General features: G+C 40.8%; 2 protein-coding genes across 3 annotated transcripts in view; one reads left to right on the plus strand and one right to left on the minus strand.

Moving 5' to 3' along the window:
* Positions 1 to 17342, minus strand: part of LOC138052792 (transient receptor potential cation channel subfamily A member 1-like) — a 23325-nt gene extending 5983 nt beyond the window's left edge. The window contains exons 1-7 of one of the 2 annotated variants that reach the window (XM_068899370.1): positions 16514 to 17342; positions 16321 to 16425; positions 7210 to 7553; positions 4063 to 4336; positions 2359 to 2689; positions 464 to 663; positions 1 to 172 (exon numbers count right to left, since the gene is read on the minus strand). The exon at positions 1 to 172 is cut by the window's left edge and continues 158 nt beyond it. In XM_068899370.1, the coding sequence (XP_068755471.1) occupies positions 1 to 172; positions 464 to 663; positions 2359 to 2689; positions 4063 to 4336; positions 7210 to 7408 (1176 nt within the window). In that variant the 5' untranslated portion in view covers positions 7409 to 7553; positions 16321 to 16425; positions 16514 to 17342. Of the gene's footprint in view, positions 173 to 463; positions 664 to 2358; positions 2690 to 4062; positions 4337 to 7209; positions 7554 to 10248; positions 11180 to 16320; positions 16426 to 16513 lie in introns of those variants that run through there. The other variant, XM_068899369.1, reaches the window with a different exon arrangement.
* LOC138052793 (transient receptor potential cation channel subfamily A member 1-like) overlaps positions 14552 to 21753 on the plus strand; it is a 19882-nt gene continuing 12680 nt past the window's right edge. The window contains exons 1-5 of the mRNA XM_068899372.1: positions 14552 to 15400; positions 18689 to 19032; positions 19644 to 19920; positions 20866 to 21196; positions 21463 to 21662. Coding sequence (XP_068755473.1) covers positions 14955 to 15400; positions 18689 to 19032; positions 19644 to 19920; positions 20866 to 21196; positions 21463 to 21662 — 1598 coding nt within the window. The 5' untranslated portion in view covers positions 14552 to 14954. The remainder of the gene's footprint in view (positions 15401 to 18688; positions 19033 to 19643; positions 19921 to 20865; positions 21197 to 21462; positions 21663 to 21753) is intronic.

Below are 21753 nucleotides of genomic sequence, written 5' to 3' on the forward strand. Positions count from 1 at the left end.
TAAAGCGGAGTTGCCGTGAGTATCTTGCAGGTTAGGAGATGCCTTGAATTCCAGCAAAACCTCGACACATTTGAACTGGTTGTTATTGGCTGCCAGCATTAGAGGCGTTCGATGATTATTGTCTCTACTATTGACGTCGGCTCCCAAAGTAAGAAGTGTAAGACAAGATTTCCTGTGCAAATTGAAATGAAATAATTTCAGGAACATCCCTCCTTGTTACCGAGTTTGTTACGGGATGGAAGAGGAGGTTGCTTACTTGTTGACCGCTTTTCATGCAAGATTGGGAATTCTAACGGCGGATGTGCACGAATTAACTGAGTTCAGTAGTAAAGGTGGTGCAGTCTGTATTGTGACAAAATTAACATCCTTCAGGGAAACTTTACAACGTTTCCAGAGGAAAAAGACTCATTCGAACGTTTGCTGCAAATCAATAAGAAAACAGAAATAATATCAACATGGTCACCTTTGCCCTTTTCTTGCAGCACCGTGCAAAGGCGTTCTTCCTTTCTCGTCCCGAGAGTTCAGTTTATTCGTGTGTTTTGCCAGTGATTCAACATGCTTGGATGAGCCCATTTCTGCTGCGATATGAAGGGGTGTCTTATGATGCTCATCTTGGAAAGAAACACCATGGCGTATCTGTTTGGATAACACCAGCTCTAAAATCTGCGAAGCAATTATAGTTTGATAGCAGCGCCTCTGCTTGGTTAACAAAAGTTCTAGAATGTACATCTACACAAGTTAATTAAACACCCACTCAATTACTCGAGTGGTTATCATTTTTACGAACATAGATTGATATTACTAAATCAGTTATTGTCTGATAATTGCATGTTACTTTACACAATGGACAACTGGAAATCTTCCTGAGGAGGCGAGATTGGTTACACCTTATCAATCTACTGATTACAGAAAACTCACTTTCCAGGTATGTGTCCCTGGTTCTAATCCCGGATTCGGCAAGCGTTTTTTGTCGGCGGAGTTTGTAGTCTAACGAACCGGTGTTTTTTTTTTTTTTGGCAGCAGAGGCTTGAAAAGACAAAATGTTTCGAACAGAAGTCCGCGATTTTGAAATCAGAATGAAACAATTACAAGCATGCGGCACAATATTTATAATGAAAAATGATTTTAAAATTGCACGGTAACACGAAATGGCATATAAATAGTAATAAACAAGATTAAAATAATTAATAATTATTGTTATTAAAAATCTACAAAACTATGAAACAATTATGAGCATGCAGCACAATATTTAGAATGAAAAATGATTTAAAAATTGCTGATCTTTAAAAATCCTGTTCCAAAGAGAATTTTTAAAAGTCTTGAGAGTCTCTGCTTTTCTCATTTGAAGAGGTAGCTTATTCCATTCCTGGCAAGCAGTCACAGTAAATGTTTTTCCACCTTCTGTATTTCGTTTCAGTCGAGGACAGGCAATGTTAAGTTTAGCATACCTAGGTTGCCGTGAATGAGTCTCACTGGTAAGTACTAATAAGCTTGTAAGATAACTATGCACCCGACCTTGCAAGCGCCTGTGCTGTATGATACAACACTTGGTTTATTAGTTTAGCATTCTCAAAGAAAGGTATCCATTTAAGTGTGTTAAATAACTGAACAGAGGGTGCATAACTATAAGCACCAATGATGATTCTTGCTGCAGCTATCTTTTGTAGCTTTAAACTCGATCTAGACAATGTTTATCACAGTTTGACCAGATAGCACTTACGTAATCCATCACTGGTCTAATAGTAGCATTATAAAAGAGAACTGTATGCTTTATTTCCAGGCAATGTCTAATCTTTTTTAAAATTGCAGTGCGTTGGGATGGTTTCTTACATAACTTATCAACATGCGATTGAAATGTCAGTTCCTTATCATGACTAAGCATAACTAAGATTAAAAAGCAATCCTTTTTTATTTACAACGACCAAATAAGATTACTTTGTATCTCTTGGAAGGACAGGCGTTCATAGCATTCAGTGAAAGAGCATGTGGAACTCTTAGCAGGAGCATAGAAGCCCCTGATTCAAATTGCATACGACAGAAAACTGAATATCTTGGACCATGTCACGAGACATTCTAGTTAGCTGAAACTTGCTAACACCACCATGCATGCACGCGTTCCAGCTGGCAGATGGCTTGGAGCCACGCAGAAGCTGGATGACGAACATCCGCGAATGAGCACAGAGTGCACTTTTGCAGGCTACAAACTTGCTGAGAACAGAGAGAAAAGAATTGCCATTCGTCTACGTATCTTTAGAGATCCTTAGCGTAAAAGCGAAAAGTATGAGGGGAACGTAAGGTCTAATATAATTGTTCATTAACATACCCACAGCGACCAAGAAACCCGATTCATCAAAATACCTTAATATCTTGTGTTGTTGCAGCGTAGTGCAGGGGAACTCTGTCTAGGATATCACTTTCCTGTAAATTGCTCACACCCGAGGGACTCTCTAAAAGCATGCCCAACACAACCAAATGCTCGTTTTCTACCGCGATGTGAACGCACGTTTTCATGAGCAAATCGGTGGCATTGATGTCAGCTCCTCGGTTGAGCAGAAATCTGGCAGATTCCACGTGACCAGAAGCAACAGCGTTCAAGAACGGAGAACGGCCGTCGCTGTCTCGAACTTCCAGTTTAGCTTCCCTCTCCAAGAGAAATTCAATAAATTTGGTTTGGTTTAACAGCGCAGCCCTAAGGACAATCACAGATCAATAGATTGACTAGACAGCAAAAACACGAACATTTGTAAATACCTCGACCAATCACAGCAGGTGCAAATAGAGCAATGATCCAATCTAAATTCGTAGCAAATTCCATGTTACTTGCTCAAAGCGCGGGAAAAATGGCTCGTGGGAGTCGCAGTTGGTTTTGGTTTTCCTTTTCATTGGTTGATAAGCTGGAGCGAGATTTTAAACCAATCACTAAGCGTAGCAATTGCAATAGTGTATAATTACTCTGGACAGTCATCTGAAAACTGCTCAAAAATTAAATTAACATACATCGTAAGAGAGATTTCGCTCTTACGGATGGTTAACGCTCGAAAGTAAGCTTGAAAATCTTTCTTAGAGTGGCCAATTTATCTTTATCAATTTTCATTGATAAAAACGGTTACCATACAGCGTCTGTGAAACGGCGTTTTCACAAGTAGGTTTATTTTTAGACTAGCCCTTCCCGCGAATTAGGTCAAAAAACAAAGGCAGTTCCGGTTCGGTGACCCTATGACGTCAGCTTAATTTCTTGTAATTGGTCATCGGGTTCCTGTGGGAGTCTCATTCGCGGGAAATTCAATCTAAAAATAAATCGGTCTGTGAAAACGCCGTTACACGAACACAGTGGAGTTGTAGGCTCCGGGTCATGGGTTCCTGTAAAAACCAAATTTCTTGTTTTACTCCCCAGCGAGGCAGCCCCTACTACAGACTCTAAAGTAACCCCTTCATTGGACAGGAAGATACCATCACACAATTAACGAATGAGTAATAAACAATTTGACTTATCATGATAAGATGACAGACGTTCTTAGGACTTCGTCAGGCGTTCGTCTCCCACGAACTTCTGCTGAAACGAAAAACCGCTTCCGTTCGTAGATTACGGACCAATCAGAGGTCGTTTTCCAGTTTACGATAAACTCGTGTTTTGCTTGGCATTCTTTCGCAGCATGTGATTAGTCAACGCTGACTGAAATTGGTTGATTCAAAAAGAGGGCAAACTGGCCGGTGAACGGAAGTGGTTTTTCTTCTAAAGTAGACGTTCGTAGGGGAGGAACGAAGCCCTAATAACGTCTGCTTGGGAGGCTAAAGATGACTCAAAGTGCCCTTTTCGTGCTCAAGCTTCATATCAATTATTTGCCACTGATAACTAAAAGACGATTTGGTAACTACAATGGTATCTCGGACTTTTGGACAATGCCACCGGACAATGGCTCCCAGTGTCCTTTTTCGGACCCTTGATGGACACTTGGGTGGTCTCTGAAGATTCGTTTCATTTTTGCGTTAAATGTTATCAATCTTCATGGTGGCCAACCACGTTCAACTTTACTATTATACTACATTTTTTTATCCACATACCTGTGAAGAGGTGTTTTGGATTCGCCGTCTTTCATGTGCACAATGGCCCCTCGTGATATCAACAAATGTGCCACCCCAAGATTTCCTTTGGTGGCTGCCAAATGAAGTGCTGTTACTGAGTTATGTTTGATAGCGTTGACATCAGCGCCATTGTTAAGACACAGTTCAGCAGTCTTAACGTCATTATTCCATGCGGCCAAATGCAACACTGTGTTACTCTGCAAATCTTCTTTCCTTAAAAGTTCCTCTTTATTGGTATGATCGTCTCTGTTAGCTAAAAAATATATTAAATCTCTGTTAGCTCGAAACTTTAAATCACCCCTGAGGAAGACACTGGGCAGGAGTGTCGAGTCGTCGTATCTTGATCGTAACTTTCTAAGTTGCATTCATTTTAAGTCGGAATACTGAGTGAAACCGTGTTTGATTGCCGTTCCACCTGGCTGCTTTGTTGACGGTTATGTGAGCTGTAATCTACCAAAATATTGCCTTTGTTTTGCTCAATTCAATCCTTTGCAGTTCATTCCGTTGGACAGCTCTTGTTTAGAGCATATATTAAGTCTATCTGATTACAAATTAAAGATAAATTTCGTGCAAAAAGTCGTTCCATGGCCCACAGTTGAAATGGAATGCAAAGTCGTCCTTGTTTAAAAGTACAATTTTCACCAATGTAATCAGGGGTAGCCAACGATAATCTTCGGTGAATTATGTCAGTGTTGGGAGAGTTAAACTGTCCTAAGAATTTCGGTTTTACGTTGCTACAGATTTCTTTACTAAAACATCACCTAAAAGATTCGCAACCACGGAAACGTAGTCCGTTACTATACGTTTTCGCAAGGGATATTTTTGCAATTTTTGGCACTTTAAAAAGTCACCTAGCAGTTTAGGATGCGCAAATGGTTCGCTGGGGAGTCCTAAGGACGAAACGTTCAGCTAGTAATTTCTGAAATGAACATATCATTCCCGAACGTTTCGGGCACTTCAATTTTCAGCTGAAGTATCCGAACAGATCAAATTCTTCTAGGTTATCAAAGCATCTCTTTAGACAGTCTTTATACGTTACAAGGAGCCTAGAAATGCCTTTCAAAGGCTTTTGGCTTAATTTGGCTGTTGGGTGCCCTTGTGTAAAGCAAAATTAATGATAAGAATGTTTTTCGTTTGGTTTGAATGCCTTCGATTTTCTTCCTAATCGGACACTACTCGAAAATAGCTTATTAATTTTTTCGTTAATTCAGAAGGAGCCTTACAAGTTGACTCTTAAGCTAGGGCCCGTTGCCAGTATGAGGTAAACCGAGGCACTTGCCTCAGTCACGTGATCGTGATTACAATGTTGTGTTTAAAATGTACTCATCATAAACACCTAAAATACATACGACGAGAATTTAACCATGGACATTGCCTCAGTGATAATTTTTTTCTGGTTACGGCCCTGTAAGTAGAGTAAAATAACCACAGACGTAACGAAGTCATCTGTTCACCATGCACCTGTATCTGAAGTCTCCGAAGGAAGTAATTTCAATTATTTAATGGTTGGCGCATTTTTGTTTGTCATTACTACACACCTAATAAATATTGACTGAAAGTCTGGGGAGGGTTTGATAAAGTGGCAGGGAAGAGCGGGGCTGATGAATTAAATTGAAAAGGATTTATACAGATAAATCTCTCCACCGCGGGATTTATACTGATAAATCCCTCCACCCAATGAGGGATTTTGTAGAAACAACCCAAAAACAAATAAGGCGAGTGAATTTTCATTGACAGCTTTCTCTGCAGCAAAAAATGAAATTCTGATTATTTCTATAACGACGTGTTACAATTTAAAGTGTTTAAAATTATGAAAATATATTGACTAAAAGCAGCACGTCCAAATTCAAGCTAAATTCAGAGCGTTGATATTATTGCAAAGACCTAACATCTCTACGCCCGGTGCACTTCATGACAAATTTCAATTTTCTCTTGCAAAATTGTGTGGAATTCCTTTCTGCAGTCCTCTGGTTGCTATCGTTGCACGGAGGCTGTGGTTTGCAAATTGACCCTCGATTCCAGCGTCCTTGCTTAACCCACTGGACAATTTCTATACCAAACTGCAAAATGTGCAAAAAATATTATTAGACCATTTTTACAACCTAACGAACAAAATTTGCTTTTTTTTAACTTACCATCATCAAAATACTTTAATCCACGTTCAGGAGTCAAGAAGAACACGTCTTTCGCCACTCCAGACTAGGGACACCTGGACAAATATTTCTCGAACAGCTGAACGAAACAGAGTTGAGGCGAACTGTTGTTTGTGTAATAATGCTCAATTCGTAATTTTGCGCAAGAAAGAGCTCCTCGTCGCTGTCCATGACAGGAACGCATGAACAGACTACTGGTGCGAAGAAAAAAATTGTTAACGAGAATCAAAACAACTAAAGAAACGGAGAAAAACCTGTGAAAATCATACCGTTATGCCATGAAGTTTTTCCAAAGTCTATTTTTCAAAATCTTTTGAAAAGCACACAATTATGTCAATTCCATTGTCTTCGTTTCGATCCCACGAAGGTGTGAACCTCCAAATTAGCCAGTCGGTTAGTATAAAATGCAGACTGCGGACTGGAGACTGCGGACTGGGTCTAAAATGCAGACTGAGGCCTAGGCCTATTTTGTACTGTAGTCTGCATTTTAGACCCAGTCTGCAGTCTGCAGTCTACAGTCTGTAGTTTGCATTTTATACCGACCGATTAGCCAGTACCTGTTCCCTTGAAACAAAGATCAGAATTTAATTTATTTAATCATAGTAGTATAGCTGGTACAACAGCAGTGGAAAATTCAGCGAAAACAGCGGGAACATGGAAAACATGACACAAGGCGTGTGTCGCGACATTAGCTGTATGCGATGCAATAGAATTTAAAATTACAACCATCCAGAAAGCAGGCCTTATCATGATCTACCACCGCATAAGTGTAAGTTCTGCAACAGTTAGCAACACCTAGCTCGTTAAGTCGCTCTAGTTACTTCTGCTATCAGTTTTCATGAAAGCTAGGGTGTATATGAAGAAAGTACGTCAAGCTTTCCTTCAGTTACTTCAAGGCATACCAATGGAAAGCGTTGAATAGCTTAACATAGGCAGATAAACATTGTATTTTGTAAGATGAATAATAGCCCACCTTGATCCAAGATCATTCTCGCGACTTCTGAATGACAATTTTGAATAGCACAATGAAGGGGAGTCATCTTGTCCTCAGAAATCGCTTTGATGTCAGCCCCATAAGTCAGCAGGATTTGGCAGACCTTTGTGTGGCCTTCACTGCAGGCCAGATGCAACGCCGTTTTACCAGAGTCATCTTTAGCATCAACGTGAACCATAGGCTGATATAAGAGAACTTTAACAATCTCTTCGTTTCCTCTCCGGGCTGCAAGATGCAGTGGCAAACTTCCATTTTCCCCTTGCAGATTTGGATCGGCACCTCGAGGCAAGAGAACGTCAACAACCGTGGAGAGGCCATTGTACCTAAAGAAAGCAGTAAAATTGTTGCTGGTACTGATTGCAATCAAAATCAGTTTAATTTTCGTTAAGATCAACAAGGTGCAAACATCAGGTAGATTAAACTGAGTCCGTAATTAAATCGCACCACCTGGACCCTTGCCAACGTGAATAGCTAATGACATTAGGTTCTACAGAAACTGGTGGGTGTTTGAAACACAAAAATTCGGAAATATTTATTAAGTTGATAAAAGTAATTCTACAGCTCTTCGTTCGAGAGAATCATGACTGAAATGTGGATTCTGAGGGGTTTGGGCGCGGTAGAGCGGTTCTACTATACGGTACACAGCAGTGAATAACTCGTGGGAAAGGCGGTTGTTTTGTTATCACCGCTAGATCAGTTTTGGACTGCTTGATCTTAGCCCCAGAGCACGAGCCATTCTAACTCCTTTCGGACCTTCCAAACATGAGTTCAGATGTGCTACTGAGCTGTAGGAGATTATTCTCGTGGAAGCTATAAACCATGAAACTAGATTCAGGAGACAATTACCTTGCTTCATTGCCAAAACTGAAATTGTTAGAATGTTGCAGTTTCTTCACTGTCGCAGTTGAAGTAAAGGAGATGGAATATATTTTTAATTCTGTATTTCCTGACTTTTATTTTATTTTTTTTAGTGGCGGAACCAAAGCAACCGGAGAGCGTCTTCAAGAGGGAATGCCCGAAGAGCCAGTCAACAAACGACACCGCGTTCGGGTATCCACAGTCGCCCCAAGCTCGGTGTGAGCATGACCGACAAAAATATAAGGATTTGTATGGGAATCGCGACAAAAAGCTTGAGAAGGTAATTATATGAAAAAATCCTCAATTAAAAGGGTTAACCTTATTGCCATTGTTGGTAGCTTCCTTCCAATGTGGTTATTTTCCAGATCCGACCATCGACGCGATTTTAGCCATTTCTCAATTCTCGGTTGACAACGCGGTATATTAAAATCCCAAGGCAGGAGACTAAATTCTCAGGAGCCAGCAATATGAGTCATATATTCCTGGATCAACTGTTCCCATGGTCACAATTCCACATCAGAATCAATTGACAAAGATTGAACTTTCATCTCAACCCACCATCAACGCAGTCCTGCAGCTGCGAGCGACCTCAGGTGGTGATATTGCAAGGTAATAGCTTTCGAAAGATGCGCTTTATCACAGTTACGACCTCGAACAGCCTTTTACGTAGAAGGTCCGATTGACCAATAAAAGCGGCATGAATGCGCAAAATTACCACGACTTACATCTACTGAGAAGAACTTAGTTCAGTCTCCTCAGTTTGGCTTTCATTCTCGCATCTTTCAACGCTTCTGTAAGGTCTGCTACCCCGGTAAGGCTCACTTTGTTATCAACGGTCGAAGCCGTGGCCACTTTTATGATAAAGCGCATCTTTCGAAAGCTGTTTCCTCGCAGTATCACCACCTGAGGTCGCTCGCAGGACTGCTATTACGTTGATGGTGGGTTGAGATGAAAGTTCAATCTTTGTCAATTGATTCTGATGTGGAATTGTGACCGTGGGAGAATTATATCCAGGAATATTTGACTCAAATTGGTGGCCATGCTCCCATTGAGCTTGGGGCACCTGTGGGTTATCGAGCCTCAGGTTTTGAAAGTCCCAATAACTTTTTCGAATCCGAAAAGCCATTTGTGAAACAATTGTTTTTAAAAGCTGGCCGTTTAATATGTTTTCATAATAATTAAAAGCAAAATGATTGTGGAAATGACCGGAATGAGAAAACTCGAAAAGTTTCGAGACTGATGGGGACGCGAGCACTCTAATCTCTGCACCCAACAATTATAAGACATTAATTATAGTCGAGTGTTTAGATTCTCTTGTAGCGTGATGACAATGAGGGCAGGTACAAAACAAGTCAAAGATCACAGGTCACAAGTCACAGGTCTCTGTTTTCCCAATACAGTAACAACCCTAACCGTTTACCGATGCTAGCATTAGGCCTAAAAACTCTTGTTTAGGTCTAATTAGGCCCATAAGGTTTGCTTTAATGAACGTTTAGGATTCTTTATGTATTGGGAAAACAATGACCTGTGACCTGTGTTTTGTACCCTCCGTGGCCGTAATCCAATGTAATAAGTCCAATTAAAACAAATCCAAGTCGGAGTTATATACTTGAAAAAAGAAAAAAAAAAGAGAAGGGCAGTGGATTACTGGCAAAACAGTCGTTTAATCAGTTCACTTCTTTCTCAAGAATGATTATTCTAGCGCTTGGAAATTAAACTTAAGAGCAGCTTCAAAATTTGTTGTTTATTTTGGTAAGTTCTTGTGTCATTTTAATTATAGCAACAGCAATAATAACCGTTTTACACAGTGTACATAACGGCTTGCACGTTTTTCATATCCTTGTAACTAAGAGCAAATAAAAAATAAAAAAATCCACGAATATTAATAATCGAGATAATTTTTCAATCGAACCTATCATTACGACGCAATCTCTAATTTGGCATAGCATAAACCGTAAAGCTGTTGCTCGTTTTATAAACAACTTGATATCTTTAAAACGGCAAAGCCAACAAAAAGGGATTCCTCCGCTGATTTTGCAAATGACGCGTTCAGTTTTCATTAGATGCCTAAATGCCTGTGTCACCAATGCAGTCTGTTACAGATTCTTGCAAGTTGATTAAGTCAAGTCTATACACACGGGCTTAAAAATTACAACTCACCTTGCAGCGAGGTGAAGAGGGGTCCAACGACAATCGAGTGTCCCAATGTTGATGTCTGCCCCGTGGTCTAAAAGAGAGTCAACTATTCTGATATAATTATATCGTGCTGCGACATGAATCAGTGCAAATCCATGATCGCCAAGTTTGTCGATTTGACGCTTGTCTATTAGACACGCAAGCTCGTCTTCGACCAGATCCACTTCATCTTCCCTTATAACTTCAAAGAGCTTTAGCGTATTAAGTGACACGGGGGTTGGGACCTCTGTAATCTCGTCGGCATAATTCTCGATGAATGATCGTTCCCTTGTAGCTTTGGAGGCCTTGGGTTCCAAATCCATCAGCTGTTGAGGCTCATCGCAGTTTGCACCAAAATCTCTTTCGTCTTTTCTTAGCTTGCGCGGGTTGCAGCACGTATCTCGTTTCTTTGCATTGCGTTTTCCTTCGCTCGCTTCGCTTCGCCGCCCAAGAGATTTCTTCATCTTTGATGCAGTTTCGGGGAAAAAAAATTATCAATGACAGCAGGTCATTGAGCTTTCTGTAACTAAACGGATCTGTTGAAAATTTCTGAGTTAATCCGCTGTTCTGCACACTTAAGCTCGTTCGAAAGGAGAACACAAATTTTCTGTGCGTTCGCCATCCGGGGCAACACAGTAATAGTGACTAAACGTTGACATTTCAGTGACAAGTGGATGCCGCCCTCGCTTCTAGGGATGTGTCTTGACATGTTCGCTACTTTGCGAAGAGAAAAATATCCGCGTCCACATGTAGCCTATTCCTATCGTTTACGAATCGTTTTCACTGCCCACTCGTATCCGGGTGCACTCTAGCTAGCGCCCAGTGCTTTTGACAAAGATTTTGCTTGTTGAGCATGCGCAAAATCGTATGCTGGCGCTATTTTCTATGCTTCGTTGACGAGATGAACGAGATTATCTTTCAAGGTCCAAGGTCGATACGCCATGTTGATTTATCTCACCCGGGAAAGACTGCAACCGTTAGTGTTACGTCAGCGTATTCAAAAGTTTGCGGATGCGACCATCAAAACGTATCCGAATTCACAGCGTATTAAAAAAAATTCCACTCTAGAGATTGTATTTTAAAATTTCCGGATTCGGCTACCGAATTCGCCGGATTCGTGTGGACGCAACCCGTATCAGAAAAAGAAAATTGCGGATACAAACATGATTCCGGATAAGTGCGGCCGGCCGGGGCCTAAGGTCTTATCAGATTAATTATAGATTCCATAAAGATAGTCGTTTTCAATTTTAATTTATGTGAAGTGGTCATCAAAAAAATACTCCTTTTCTATTTACAAAAGAGTTCTAACGTTTGGGACATATTTAGGTTACTTCGAGGTTACCAGAGGATGACAAGAAACCTCCTAATTCCCGCTAAACGCAGCGATGCGCACGAAGCCGTAAATGCTATTTTTGGCGCGGAAGTGTCGTAACATGAGATGCGTTACCGCTAACGAGCCCCGGACTCACCCTCCCTCTTCGCCCGGGGGAAATTGACTCCCAATATGTATTCCCTCGCGATGTTGTGTTCTTGATTTGACGCCACGATTACCTCCCAAGCGGGCGTTCGTAGGATTAGTATGGCGGCATTTTGATGCAAACGTCACATAATCAATAGAATGCGTGCCTTTAGCAAAGAATAATAAATGATTTCTCTGGCTATGGTACTATGCTCCGACGTCATACATGGGTCTTGGTCAGGGGTCGAGCGTCTAGCCGGCAGCACAGCTTTTTTAGTCCACCGACCTCGTTGAGCGGCGCCCTCAGCAATTCAGTCTCCGACTGCAAGAAAAGGCGATTAGCAGATCAGACATTATTATTATTAAGTTTCTCGAAAGTCCCGATAAATTTTCGGGGCCGAAAAGCCATTTTCGAAACCCCCTTCCGCATGTTTTCATAAGGTGGTGTTTAAGCAAAATTACCGTGAACTTTGAAACCTCTCCGTTCATAAAACACAGAGAAAATTATTCCACCCAAAAAGGCTTCGGGAGTTTCGAGAAACGGGCCCCTGGCCCATTAAACGAGATGATCATTCAGGTGACAGTGCTCCACTATAACACTCGGAGTGGAATTATAGATTATTAATACAGGTCCGGGTGTAGGCGGCCATTCGTTGAACTGAGGTCGGAATCTTGTCACGGTTGCTCGCGCAGATCCGTCGTAGACGCTTTGCAGTTATGGCTGTCTCGCGAGTCACTCTCTTGTGTGGAATATAAAATATTAAAATTCTCTTAACTGTCTGAGACTGGTAGTGCCTTTGTAAAAAAACTCCTTCAGCTAATCGAACTTAGAAAATCGAGCCAGATTCGTAGGTCAGGCCCTCTCGTCATGGTTCGACTTCGCTTGGCTTGTCTCTGTGAGTACCATAATATTCAGGATAATATCAACCATCCAAACTTTGTGAGCTCAGGAAGGGAAGCGCTATGTTCCCGGATCCGTGGGTTTGTTTCAATTTTAATCCTTGCGTTTGACTTTCAGTAAGGAAAGGAATATAAACAGGGGAACCCAACGTCAATTTTCGGAAAATAACTGTTCGGAAGACGATTTGAGATCTAGAATTTTCGGAACATTTGTTGTAAAATTTCTTGCTTGCCTGCCTCTCCTAGGATTTTCGAACATCTAAATAACGGTATAATTGCCCATTTTTAACGGATTTTTACCCTAAAAAGGTCACCTAGAATTTTCGGGAGCCTTTTTTCTGGCTGAAATTTTCGAAAAGGTAAGTTTTGATACCTATAATTTTCGGATCACTGGACTTTCAGCTAGGAAATCCGAACAGATGAAAAAAATTTAGGGGATAAAAATATGCCTATATCTACCGTTTAAATACTAAAATACGTTTAACGATGCTATGTTTAATGGTTTTCAACTATATTCTCGTTGGGTGCCCCTGTATAAAGCACACAGCAAATGTTGTCTATCTTCGAGACAATTTTTAATCACAGGGTCAATTATATATGAACGCGGTATACATATGTCATCGTGGTGTCATATAAAATTACTACTCAATTAAAACGTAGGAAGCCGGTGATATTAATGGCGGGTCTAAACCACAGGTCACTCGTTGCAGGTCATTGTTTTACCTTTTTGAAAGTAACCCAAATCCCTCAATTTGGCTAACCCTAGGCCTAAAATCCAACCTTAGGCCTAGGGTTAGCCAAATTGAGGGTTTTCCAAAAGGTAAAACAATGACCTGCAGCGAGTGCGCCGATTAAACCTATTCCCCGCTGTCGAAGAGCATTGCACGTTCACTGGAACTTTGCCTTTTGTGTACTCTTCGTTACCGTTGACGTCTTTCAGATGGTAGCGCCCGATAATGATATGCTTCAAGTCTCCGCGCCCGTGCCACACATCACCAATATAGAGCTTTCGACCTCGATGCCCGTACACCTTGAACGCCTGACACCAAAAAGCAGCAGCCGTTTCCCCCAAGAACTGCCTTCCTCACAAAGTCTAAGCAATGTGTCTGCAAGTCGCCTGTTTGCTTGAGTGACTTTATTCCTCATCAATTACCTAGGCTTTCAAACATGGACGCGCTTGTAAATATAGTATAACACTTCGAACGAAGAACTATACGAGGACAAAACGATAACTTCTTGATAATCTTTGCATAGAGCAATAACGCGTTTCTACATTACAGATCGGTCTACACGAGCAATTTTTATGTGGCAAATACATTTGATCGTGCCGACATAGCACGACAAAAAATTTTTGATGAAAAAAGGCGAGGTTGCATGGTGGTCACAGTTCTCCAAAAAAAGGCAGGAATTTGCCACAATCGTGACATTTTATGTGACGACGAGTTGGCTTCACCAGCAATTTTTCGTATTTGACAACTTTTATTTCTCACATAAAAGCTAACACACCTGTTTTTTAGCAAATACATGTTACATAAAAATTGGCCAAATTTCCTTGTCTACACGAGCAAATAAAAATTGTAACACAAAAAGTTTCACAAAACAATTGTTCGTTTCATAATATTGTTCTTTCAGCGAAGATATCGTTGACATCATCTATTGTTATTAATGTACTAACATTTGGCCCGGTTGTTCGAAAATTAAAAAATTACCAAGGAGTTTATTTCTCTACTCCCAAATGTTGTACAACGCTGATATTTGGTAAAATTTTACATTAGAGGAAGTCATTCTTGAAAGCCAAAAATAGCCAAAAGAAATTGAACAAATTAAACCAAAGTTTTCGCTAATCCTGGTTTAAGTTAATCGGCTTTCGAACAACCGGGCCCAGAGCCTCATTGGCTTATATTCCCTATATGATTCGATTTATTTCTTCTCTCAAAAAGAGGGAGGATGTGATGAAATACGCTAATCCTCTTACCACATTACTGAGAATTCGCTTACTTGCATTACAGGAAATAGTTTTAATTCTCTGGTATTGAATTAGTCTTCGGTTCTACTTAATTAAAGTTTACTCGGGTTTTTTTCTCACAGATCATAGACTCACGATTGTTGGGGATAGACGTTTCTTAGACCCCTACGTTGCTCCCCTATTTCGCTAAATTGACGTGTGACCTTCCTCACCCTTTCTCCGAGACAGTCCCAGTTCTGGAGTGGTTCGAGGTCAAGGTCAGCGGTAAATGGTTTTAAGACGAACGTGACCGCTACTAAATGCGCTAGTGCGAAAAGCCTGTGTTATGAAACAACAAGGACCGGTGAAGCTCAGGAACGACACGAAATGAATGGAACCTCAGAGGAGGACACAAGTAAGAGGAACAGACGGAAGATTGGTTGTAATCCGTTCAAGTTAAGACGAGAAGATGCTGACGGAAAATGCGACATTCCCCTAGTTGGTTTCGAACCTCAATTACCAACAGCTTCCAAGACACGTCCTTCGTTTGGCTATGGAGAAGAGACCAGCGAGGTCGCCATGCCAATATCACCTCATGCTCTTCGGCTTTTTGAGGCGATCAGAGAAGATGAAATGGATCTAGTCGAAGCAGAACTTGCTTCCCTAACAAACAAGCACCAGATCGATAAATTGGGGACGCAAGGCTTCGCCCTGATTCACGTCGCAGCCCGATATAATTTTAGCAGAATCGTTGGGTCTCTCCTCGATCACGGAGCAGATGTTAACATAGGAACTCTCGACTACAATTGGACGCCTCTTCATCTGGCCGCCAGGTGTGTGAATTTTTTTAGTAACGTACCTTTGTATCTGAGATTATATGTTCACTACGTTGGCTGAGATTACGAAAACACTCATTCAGTTTGTTTGGTAATAACATGTATAATCCTTGCATAAACATTCGCTCCTCGTTCATTGCACAACATCGCTCATACAATGAGCAACAGACGACTTTCATTTGTTCACTTTTATTGTAACTTTTATTAGTTGTTGAAGTCACTGTGGCTGCTGTTCAAGAAGCGTACTGTTTACAGAGATTGGTGATTAAAAAATCCTGTAGCCCAATGTAGCACTTTAAATTTAAATGAACACTTGAGTATTTGTCAAGCGCATTGTAAAATTAGCATAATTCTCTTTGTAGGTGGAGTTGGGGCGTTTTTCGTGGCAGAGTTTAATTTGTTTGACTCGAACCTGAGGAATACTCTTCTAGAATTTCGAAAACTATGTTTTTTTTAGAACTTGAGCATCCTGCCCGCAGAGCGAGGCAAAAAAAGAATTGGTATTTGCCCATGTCTTTTGTAAATTATATACCCAAGGCGTTGCGTGACAAAACGAATTTCTTATTCATATGAATGAAGGGGTAGTTTCTAAAGAAACTGTGGTGCTGCGTCGGTGGGGAAGTAGTATACAAAAATTTGGTTTATCAACGGAGTTGACAATGTGACTTGGCCACCGTACAGAAGGGCTAACGCTCGAAACGTCAGCTTTTAGAATCTCTGTACGGTGGTCAATTTACATTATCAACTCCGTTGATAAACCAAATTTTCTTATTCAGAACTTGGCCGAGTAATGGAGCTCGGTGTGACTTTTTCACCAGAAAGACGATCGAATTGTTTTCTATTGCAATTACAATTTTTCTTCAAATAGCCCTTTCTTTCGATTTTCGTGTTATAATTGTGCCCTTTCAAGTACTTACTGTTTTAGAAATATGCAGATTCAGGAATTAAAAAGATCTAAGCACGAGTCCTGTCAAGCATGTCTATCACGGTGTTCAGAGATTCACCGTTGGCTTGCCACCAGCCTGAAAAGATATTTCTTTGGCCAAATGTCCAAATAATTGATGATGTACAAAAGGAATTAATGAAACATCATAACAGCAATGACCCTACCTGCAACTCAACCAATCTGGGTGTAACTCCACAACGGCCACCTTGGGGACAGGAGCATATGTTTCATTTGACATCCATTTTTCATTCACGCTACAACATGTTTATTCTTTCTGTGGCATTTTCAATTAAATGTACCTTTGTGTCAAAAGACAAAATGTCCAGAAAACAAAACGACCGAGGTACACAATGTTCGCTGCACGTATTGCAGCATAAAACCGCAACAATATTTATCAATGCGATAATATAATATATGACTTGACCAAACATAAGGTTAAGTGACAGAAACCGACGTTTCGGTGCATCTTGCACCATTATCAAGGTTACAAAGATAAAATGCGGTTTGTGAAAAGGCTAAGTTGAAACGAATTAGCATAAAAGAGTGCCAAGCTAATTACATGAATAGAATACTTTAGCACGAAGGGAATCCGACTGTACATTCAATGCTGGTTTAAGATATTGAATACACAGCAATTCATTAACAAGGCAGTCAAATTTGTTCGTGCATTTCTTGATTACATTGAAGCGTGCTAAGAAATTGTTCGGAACAGCAGTGTTATGTTCTTTGCAATAATGCCTGTAAATAGATGACGCCTTTTGACGGTGTGCCTCAACGCGCGTGTGAAGGTGGCCCTTTGTGTACCCGACATAACCTGCATCGCACAGGTCACACTTGAATAAATAAACAACGCATTGCTGGGTTACTATGTTAGGCTTGGGCTCACGCAAGCTTAGATCTTGTTTAATCTTGCGGCTAGTAAATACGGGTTGAATGGTCTTTTGCCCCTTGCTGCTAAGATCTCTAAGTTGTCGTTTGACAGACACTGCAGCATTCTGATCTGATCCTGATCTCTTCAATGTAATCAAGAAATGCACAAACAAATTTGACTGCCTTGTTAATGAAATGCTGTGTATTCAATATCTTAACCAACATTGAATGTACAGTCGGATTTCCTTTGTGCTAAAGTATTCATGTAATTAGCTTGGCACTCTTTTATGCCAATTCGTTTCAACTTAGCCTTTTCACAAACCGCATTTTATCTTTGTAACCTTGATAATCATTAATGGCGCAAGATGCACCGAAACGTCGGTTTCTGTCACTTATATTTCTTGTTTCATGTATTTCTAAATCGTTTCTTATAAAACATAAGGTTCATATGGAAAATGTTGATAAGTGGTACATCATTTTACAACGTGAATTGCAGGCATTTCATTTCATAATGCAAAACAAACCTATCAAGAGGAGATGTCACGCATGTAGCTTGGACATGTTCGCCATTATTATTTTTCTTCGTAATTCAAGATAACGAGTAGAGGCGACTTTATCACTGGTTTCTTTTCAGTTAAATATTTTTACGAACGGTATCTTGAGCAAGCTTATCGCTCGAAGAAACAACCTGGCAGTTATCAGTTATAGAACACTCAGCATTGATGCGCTCTCGCCAACGTCCAGCGTGGTGTAGAAACCATCTTTTGATTTACTGAGGGAAAGTACGCATGCGCTACCTATTCCAGCCCACTGCGTTCCTCGTTTACATGGTACCGTTGCAAGATTTCGCGCCGGAACGAAATTTTCCCTCCGGTGCGGCAACTGGGGTGAATTCGCGCCGGTGTGAGTCGCGCCAGCATGACATATTTTGGTGGGATCATTTAAACAAATTCAGAGCTAAGAGAGGGAACCGGAGAGAGCTCGCACCGGTGCAAAAGTCGCCCCGGTATCATGTAATTTTCTCGGCCATTTCAATCTTTGTGGCGTGTTTAGGAATTTGTGGAATTTATCAAAGAAAGTGGGAGTGGTCGCAATACAAAAAAAGTCCGGCCCGTTCTACGGTTCGGTGATTTTCGTAGTAGTTGGTACCAGCTTTTAGGTTTCTGATCAAGCACGTCTTCAACTATTGAACTCCGACAATTTTCGAAGACTGACAAATTAACTACTCTCGGAATAAGCAAGTATCATTATGGTAGCACGCCGAAGAGTTCGTGACTAAGTGAAATGAGTTAGCGAGTTGACTTACGACTGAATGCCTGGACGCATAAGGAAGGAATAAATTAATTTGAAGTCTCTCCGAATGCCAGTGTTTAGTTCATTAACTTAAACGAAAGTAGACACACAGGGTGAAGAAAGCATTCGTTTATTTAAAAAACTGCCAAATTAATAACCTTACCCTTCCGTTGCAGGTTTAATTGCCTTTCCGCCGTTGTCGACGTACTGCTACCCCGCGGGGCAGATCCAACGCGCAGAGATAAAAACGGAAGCATGCCTCTGCACCTTGCTGCCAGAAGAGGAAACGAAGAGATCGTTAAAATTCTTTTGGATCGGCCTGATGTTCTTGTTGATGCCAAAGATAGCTCTGGAAAGACAGCACTTCATTTGGCCAGTAGTGAAGGCCACAAAAACGTTTGCCAAATCCTGCTGAACCATGGAGCGAACATCAAAGCGATTGCCGCTGACAAGATGACACCACTCCATTCTGCCATACATAACTCTCATTCGGAAGTCGCTCGATTGATTTTGAATCGAGGTGAGATCCTAATTTATTCTTAATTCATTATAAGACTCAGTGAGTGATAAGCAATATAGCAAATGTCATACCGATGCAAATGTTACTCGACCAACACACGGGAACACTGGCTTCATGAAACATGTTGCTTGTTTTGGGTCATTTTCATTAAAGCTTGTTTCTCTCAGGTCATTTTCCATTAATTTAGCTAATGTCTCGGCCGGTTCCTTCCTCAAGAAAATCATCTCTCTAAACCTTGTAGTTTGTAATGCAGTGTAAGGTGCGTTTAAGTTAAACCCTCAGTTTCCCCGACTGGCTCTTGAAAAAGGCGATACACCGTCATGTCTTATTGTGAGGATAACATAATGCATTGTGACTCTCCTAAGCCAATTCAGTGCTGAGTTATTTTCATGTCATTGCCTGAAGTAAACGAAGGCCTTCTATCCCGTACCTCTTAACAAAATTCTTATCAGATTAACGAAACATCCGTTTGTTCGGTTTGTCCAGTTAAGACCTTAGTGGTGCAGCACCGAGACGAGCTGTGAGTTAACTCGATCGACAATTTTGCCGATGAAAATGTACGTTTATCACAAGACGTGAAAGTATAATACATGCTGAAAATCTATTTTCAGCTGCCGACAGAGATGTTGATACCAACGAGAGGGAAATGTTAATGGAAGAAGATTTGCAAAGTAACACTGTCTTGCATTTGGCGGCGTGGAATAATGATGTGAAAACTGCCGAATTATGCCTCGACCATGGAGCTAGTGTCAACGTTCCAAAATGTAGCTCAGGGACGGCGCTTCATTTGGCAGCTCTTAAAGGTAACCTTGAAATGGCAGAGTTGTTAATAGAACGAGGAGCCGATGTGAATTCGAAAGACGGAGACGCAAAAACTCCTCTTCACAAGTAAGTTTATTAATTTTGTCAGTAGCCAAGTTTAGTTTTTGGCTTTGCACTATAGGATTGGGTCAACTGGGATGAGCTATCAGCAAGTTTCGAATATAAACAAATGAATCCAAATAACGCTGATCACTGTAACTAATTAAAGGGCAAAATGCCATGCAAAATGATCTAATTTCATGACACCCAAAATGCTCAAAACGTAGCCTGAGAATGAAACCTTGCAATAACCACTTAAAACTGTTGAACAACATAAAAGAAATACTGCAAAAGGAAAGAGAAGCATGGATGGACACTAATGGACAAGATTGAAACGGATTGCACTGGAAAAATGTCGGCCGTACGTTTTTCAAGTTCGTAGCAAGTCGCCTGGATAATGTTGCTAATTTCCAGTGCTGTGTTTGGGAGGCATTATTAAACTGACATACAACAAGTTAATCTGGCCTAGAGCGAGTTTCAATTGAGTGTCGTAAAACCAAAACCAAAGTAATTACTTTGGTCAATCAAAAAGGACTGAGACAATCCAGTAAACCAATCAGAACTAGAAGTAATTACACGTAGCCTACACAAAGAGCGGGAAAATGTGCACGCGCGAGCCACGATTGGTTTTGGTTTCACTTCTGGTTGGTTGAAAAAATGGCGCGAGAACTTTGAACCAATCACTGAGTGAAGTAATCATAAACCAAAGTAATTATCTAATTACTTTTGACACTCAATTGAAAATCGCTCTATTAGCAATTAAAGACATTTTTCAGCATTGTTTCAACGACTTAGGCGTTTGTCATTTTAGCTCCTGAACAGGGACCAACATATTTCAGCAGTTTCTTAAAGTGTTATCAAAAAAATGGCAAAAAAAAAAAAAAAAGAAAATGGGCCAAAGGTAGAAATCTCGTTGATTTCTCTGACTGTTTCGCTTCATCCATTACTTGATTAATTGATTACCACACATAGGGCTGCCCTATTCAACCAGACGAAAGTTATTGACTTTCTCGTGGAGAAGGAAGCCAAACTAGATGCACGGGACATTGAAGGACGTTCTCCATTTTTGAACGCTGTTGCTGCCGGTCACATAGAGTCAGCCCTTCTTCTCCATACCCGTGGAGCAGACATCCACGCCACCGATCTTCTTACGAAAACCTGTGTTCATATTGCTGTGGAAAACGAACATTTGAACGTGTTGGGAATGCTTTTGGACAAGCGGTCCGGTGCACATAATTTGAACAAAGGAGATATGTTCGGTAGAGTACCCCTACACTACGCTGCCACAACAGAGAATATAAAGGTATTTAAGGGAAATTGTTTGGTTAAATGTATCCAATGAATGTCAAAGATTCCAATTCACGTTCTTGTTCTGTGAGCAGTTTGCCTGTTGTGAAAGGAAGGTAGTGCCTCGTTGCCAATTTTCTGTTTAGTCGTAATTCGCGTAAAGCTCGTTCCACTGCGCTCTTTGAATTCATTTATTCTGCGCTAAACGATTGAAAGATTGATGAAATTGACAGCTATTTTTAGTTTGTTTTAGTTTCATCACGCGTAAGCAATTTTTTGCAGATCCTTGAGCTGGTGTTATCCAAGCAGGAACGCCATAGTATGTCTTTCCAAGACGAGCACCACAAGACTCCTCTTCACCTTGCAGCAGAAAGAAGCTCATCCAAACATGTTGAAGCACTGGCAAAACACCTGTCGAGATTGAATGCGCGAGATGATAAAGGAAGAACCCCTTTACACAGTGCAGCAAGAAAGGGTCAAAGGTAATTGCTTTCTGAAAATAAAAGTTTCTTGTATCTTAAAAAAATAACACTGCTAGTTTTAAAAAATATAAAAAACGTTCACTGGCTATAC

Source organism: Montipora capricornis, chromosome 6 (genome assembly GCF_036669925.1).
Source record: "Montipora capricornis isolate CH-2021 chromosome 6, ASM3666992v2, whole genome shotgun sequence".
NCBI classification, from domain to species: domain Eukaryota; kingdom Metazoa; phylum Cnidaria; class Anthozoa; order Scleractinia; family Acroporidae; genus Montipora; species Montipora capricornis.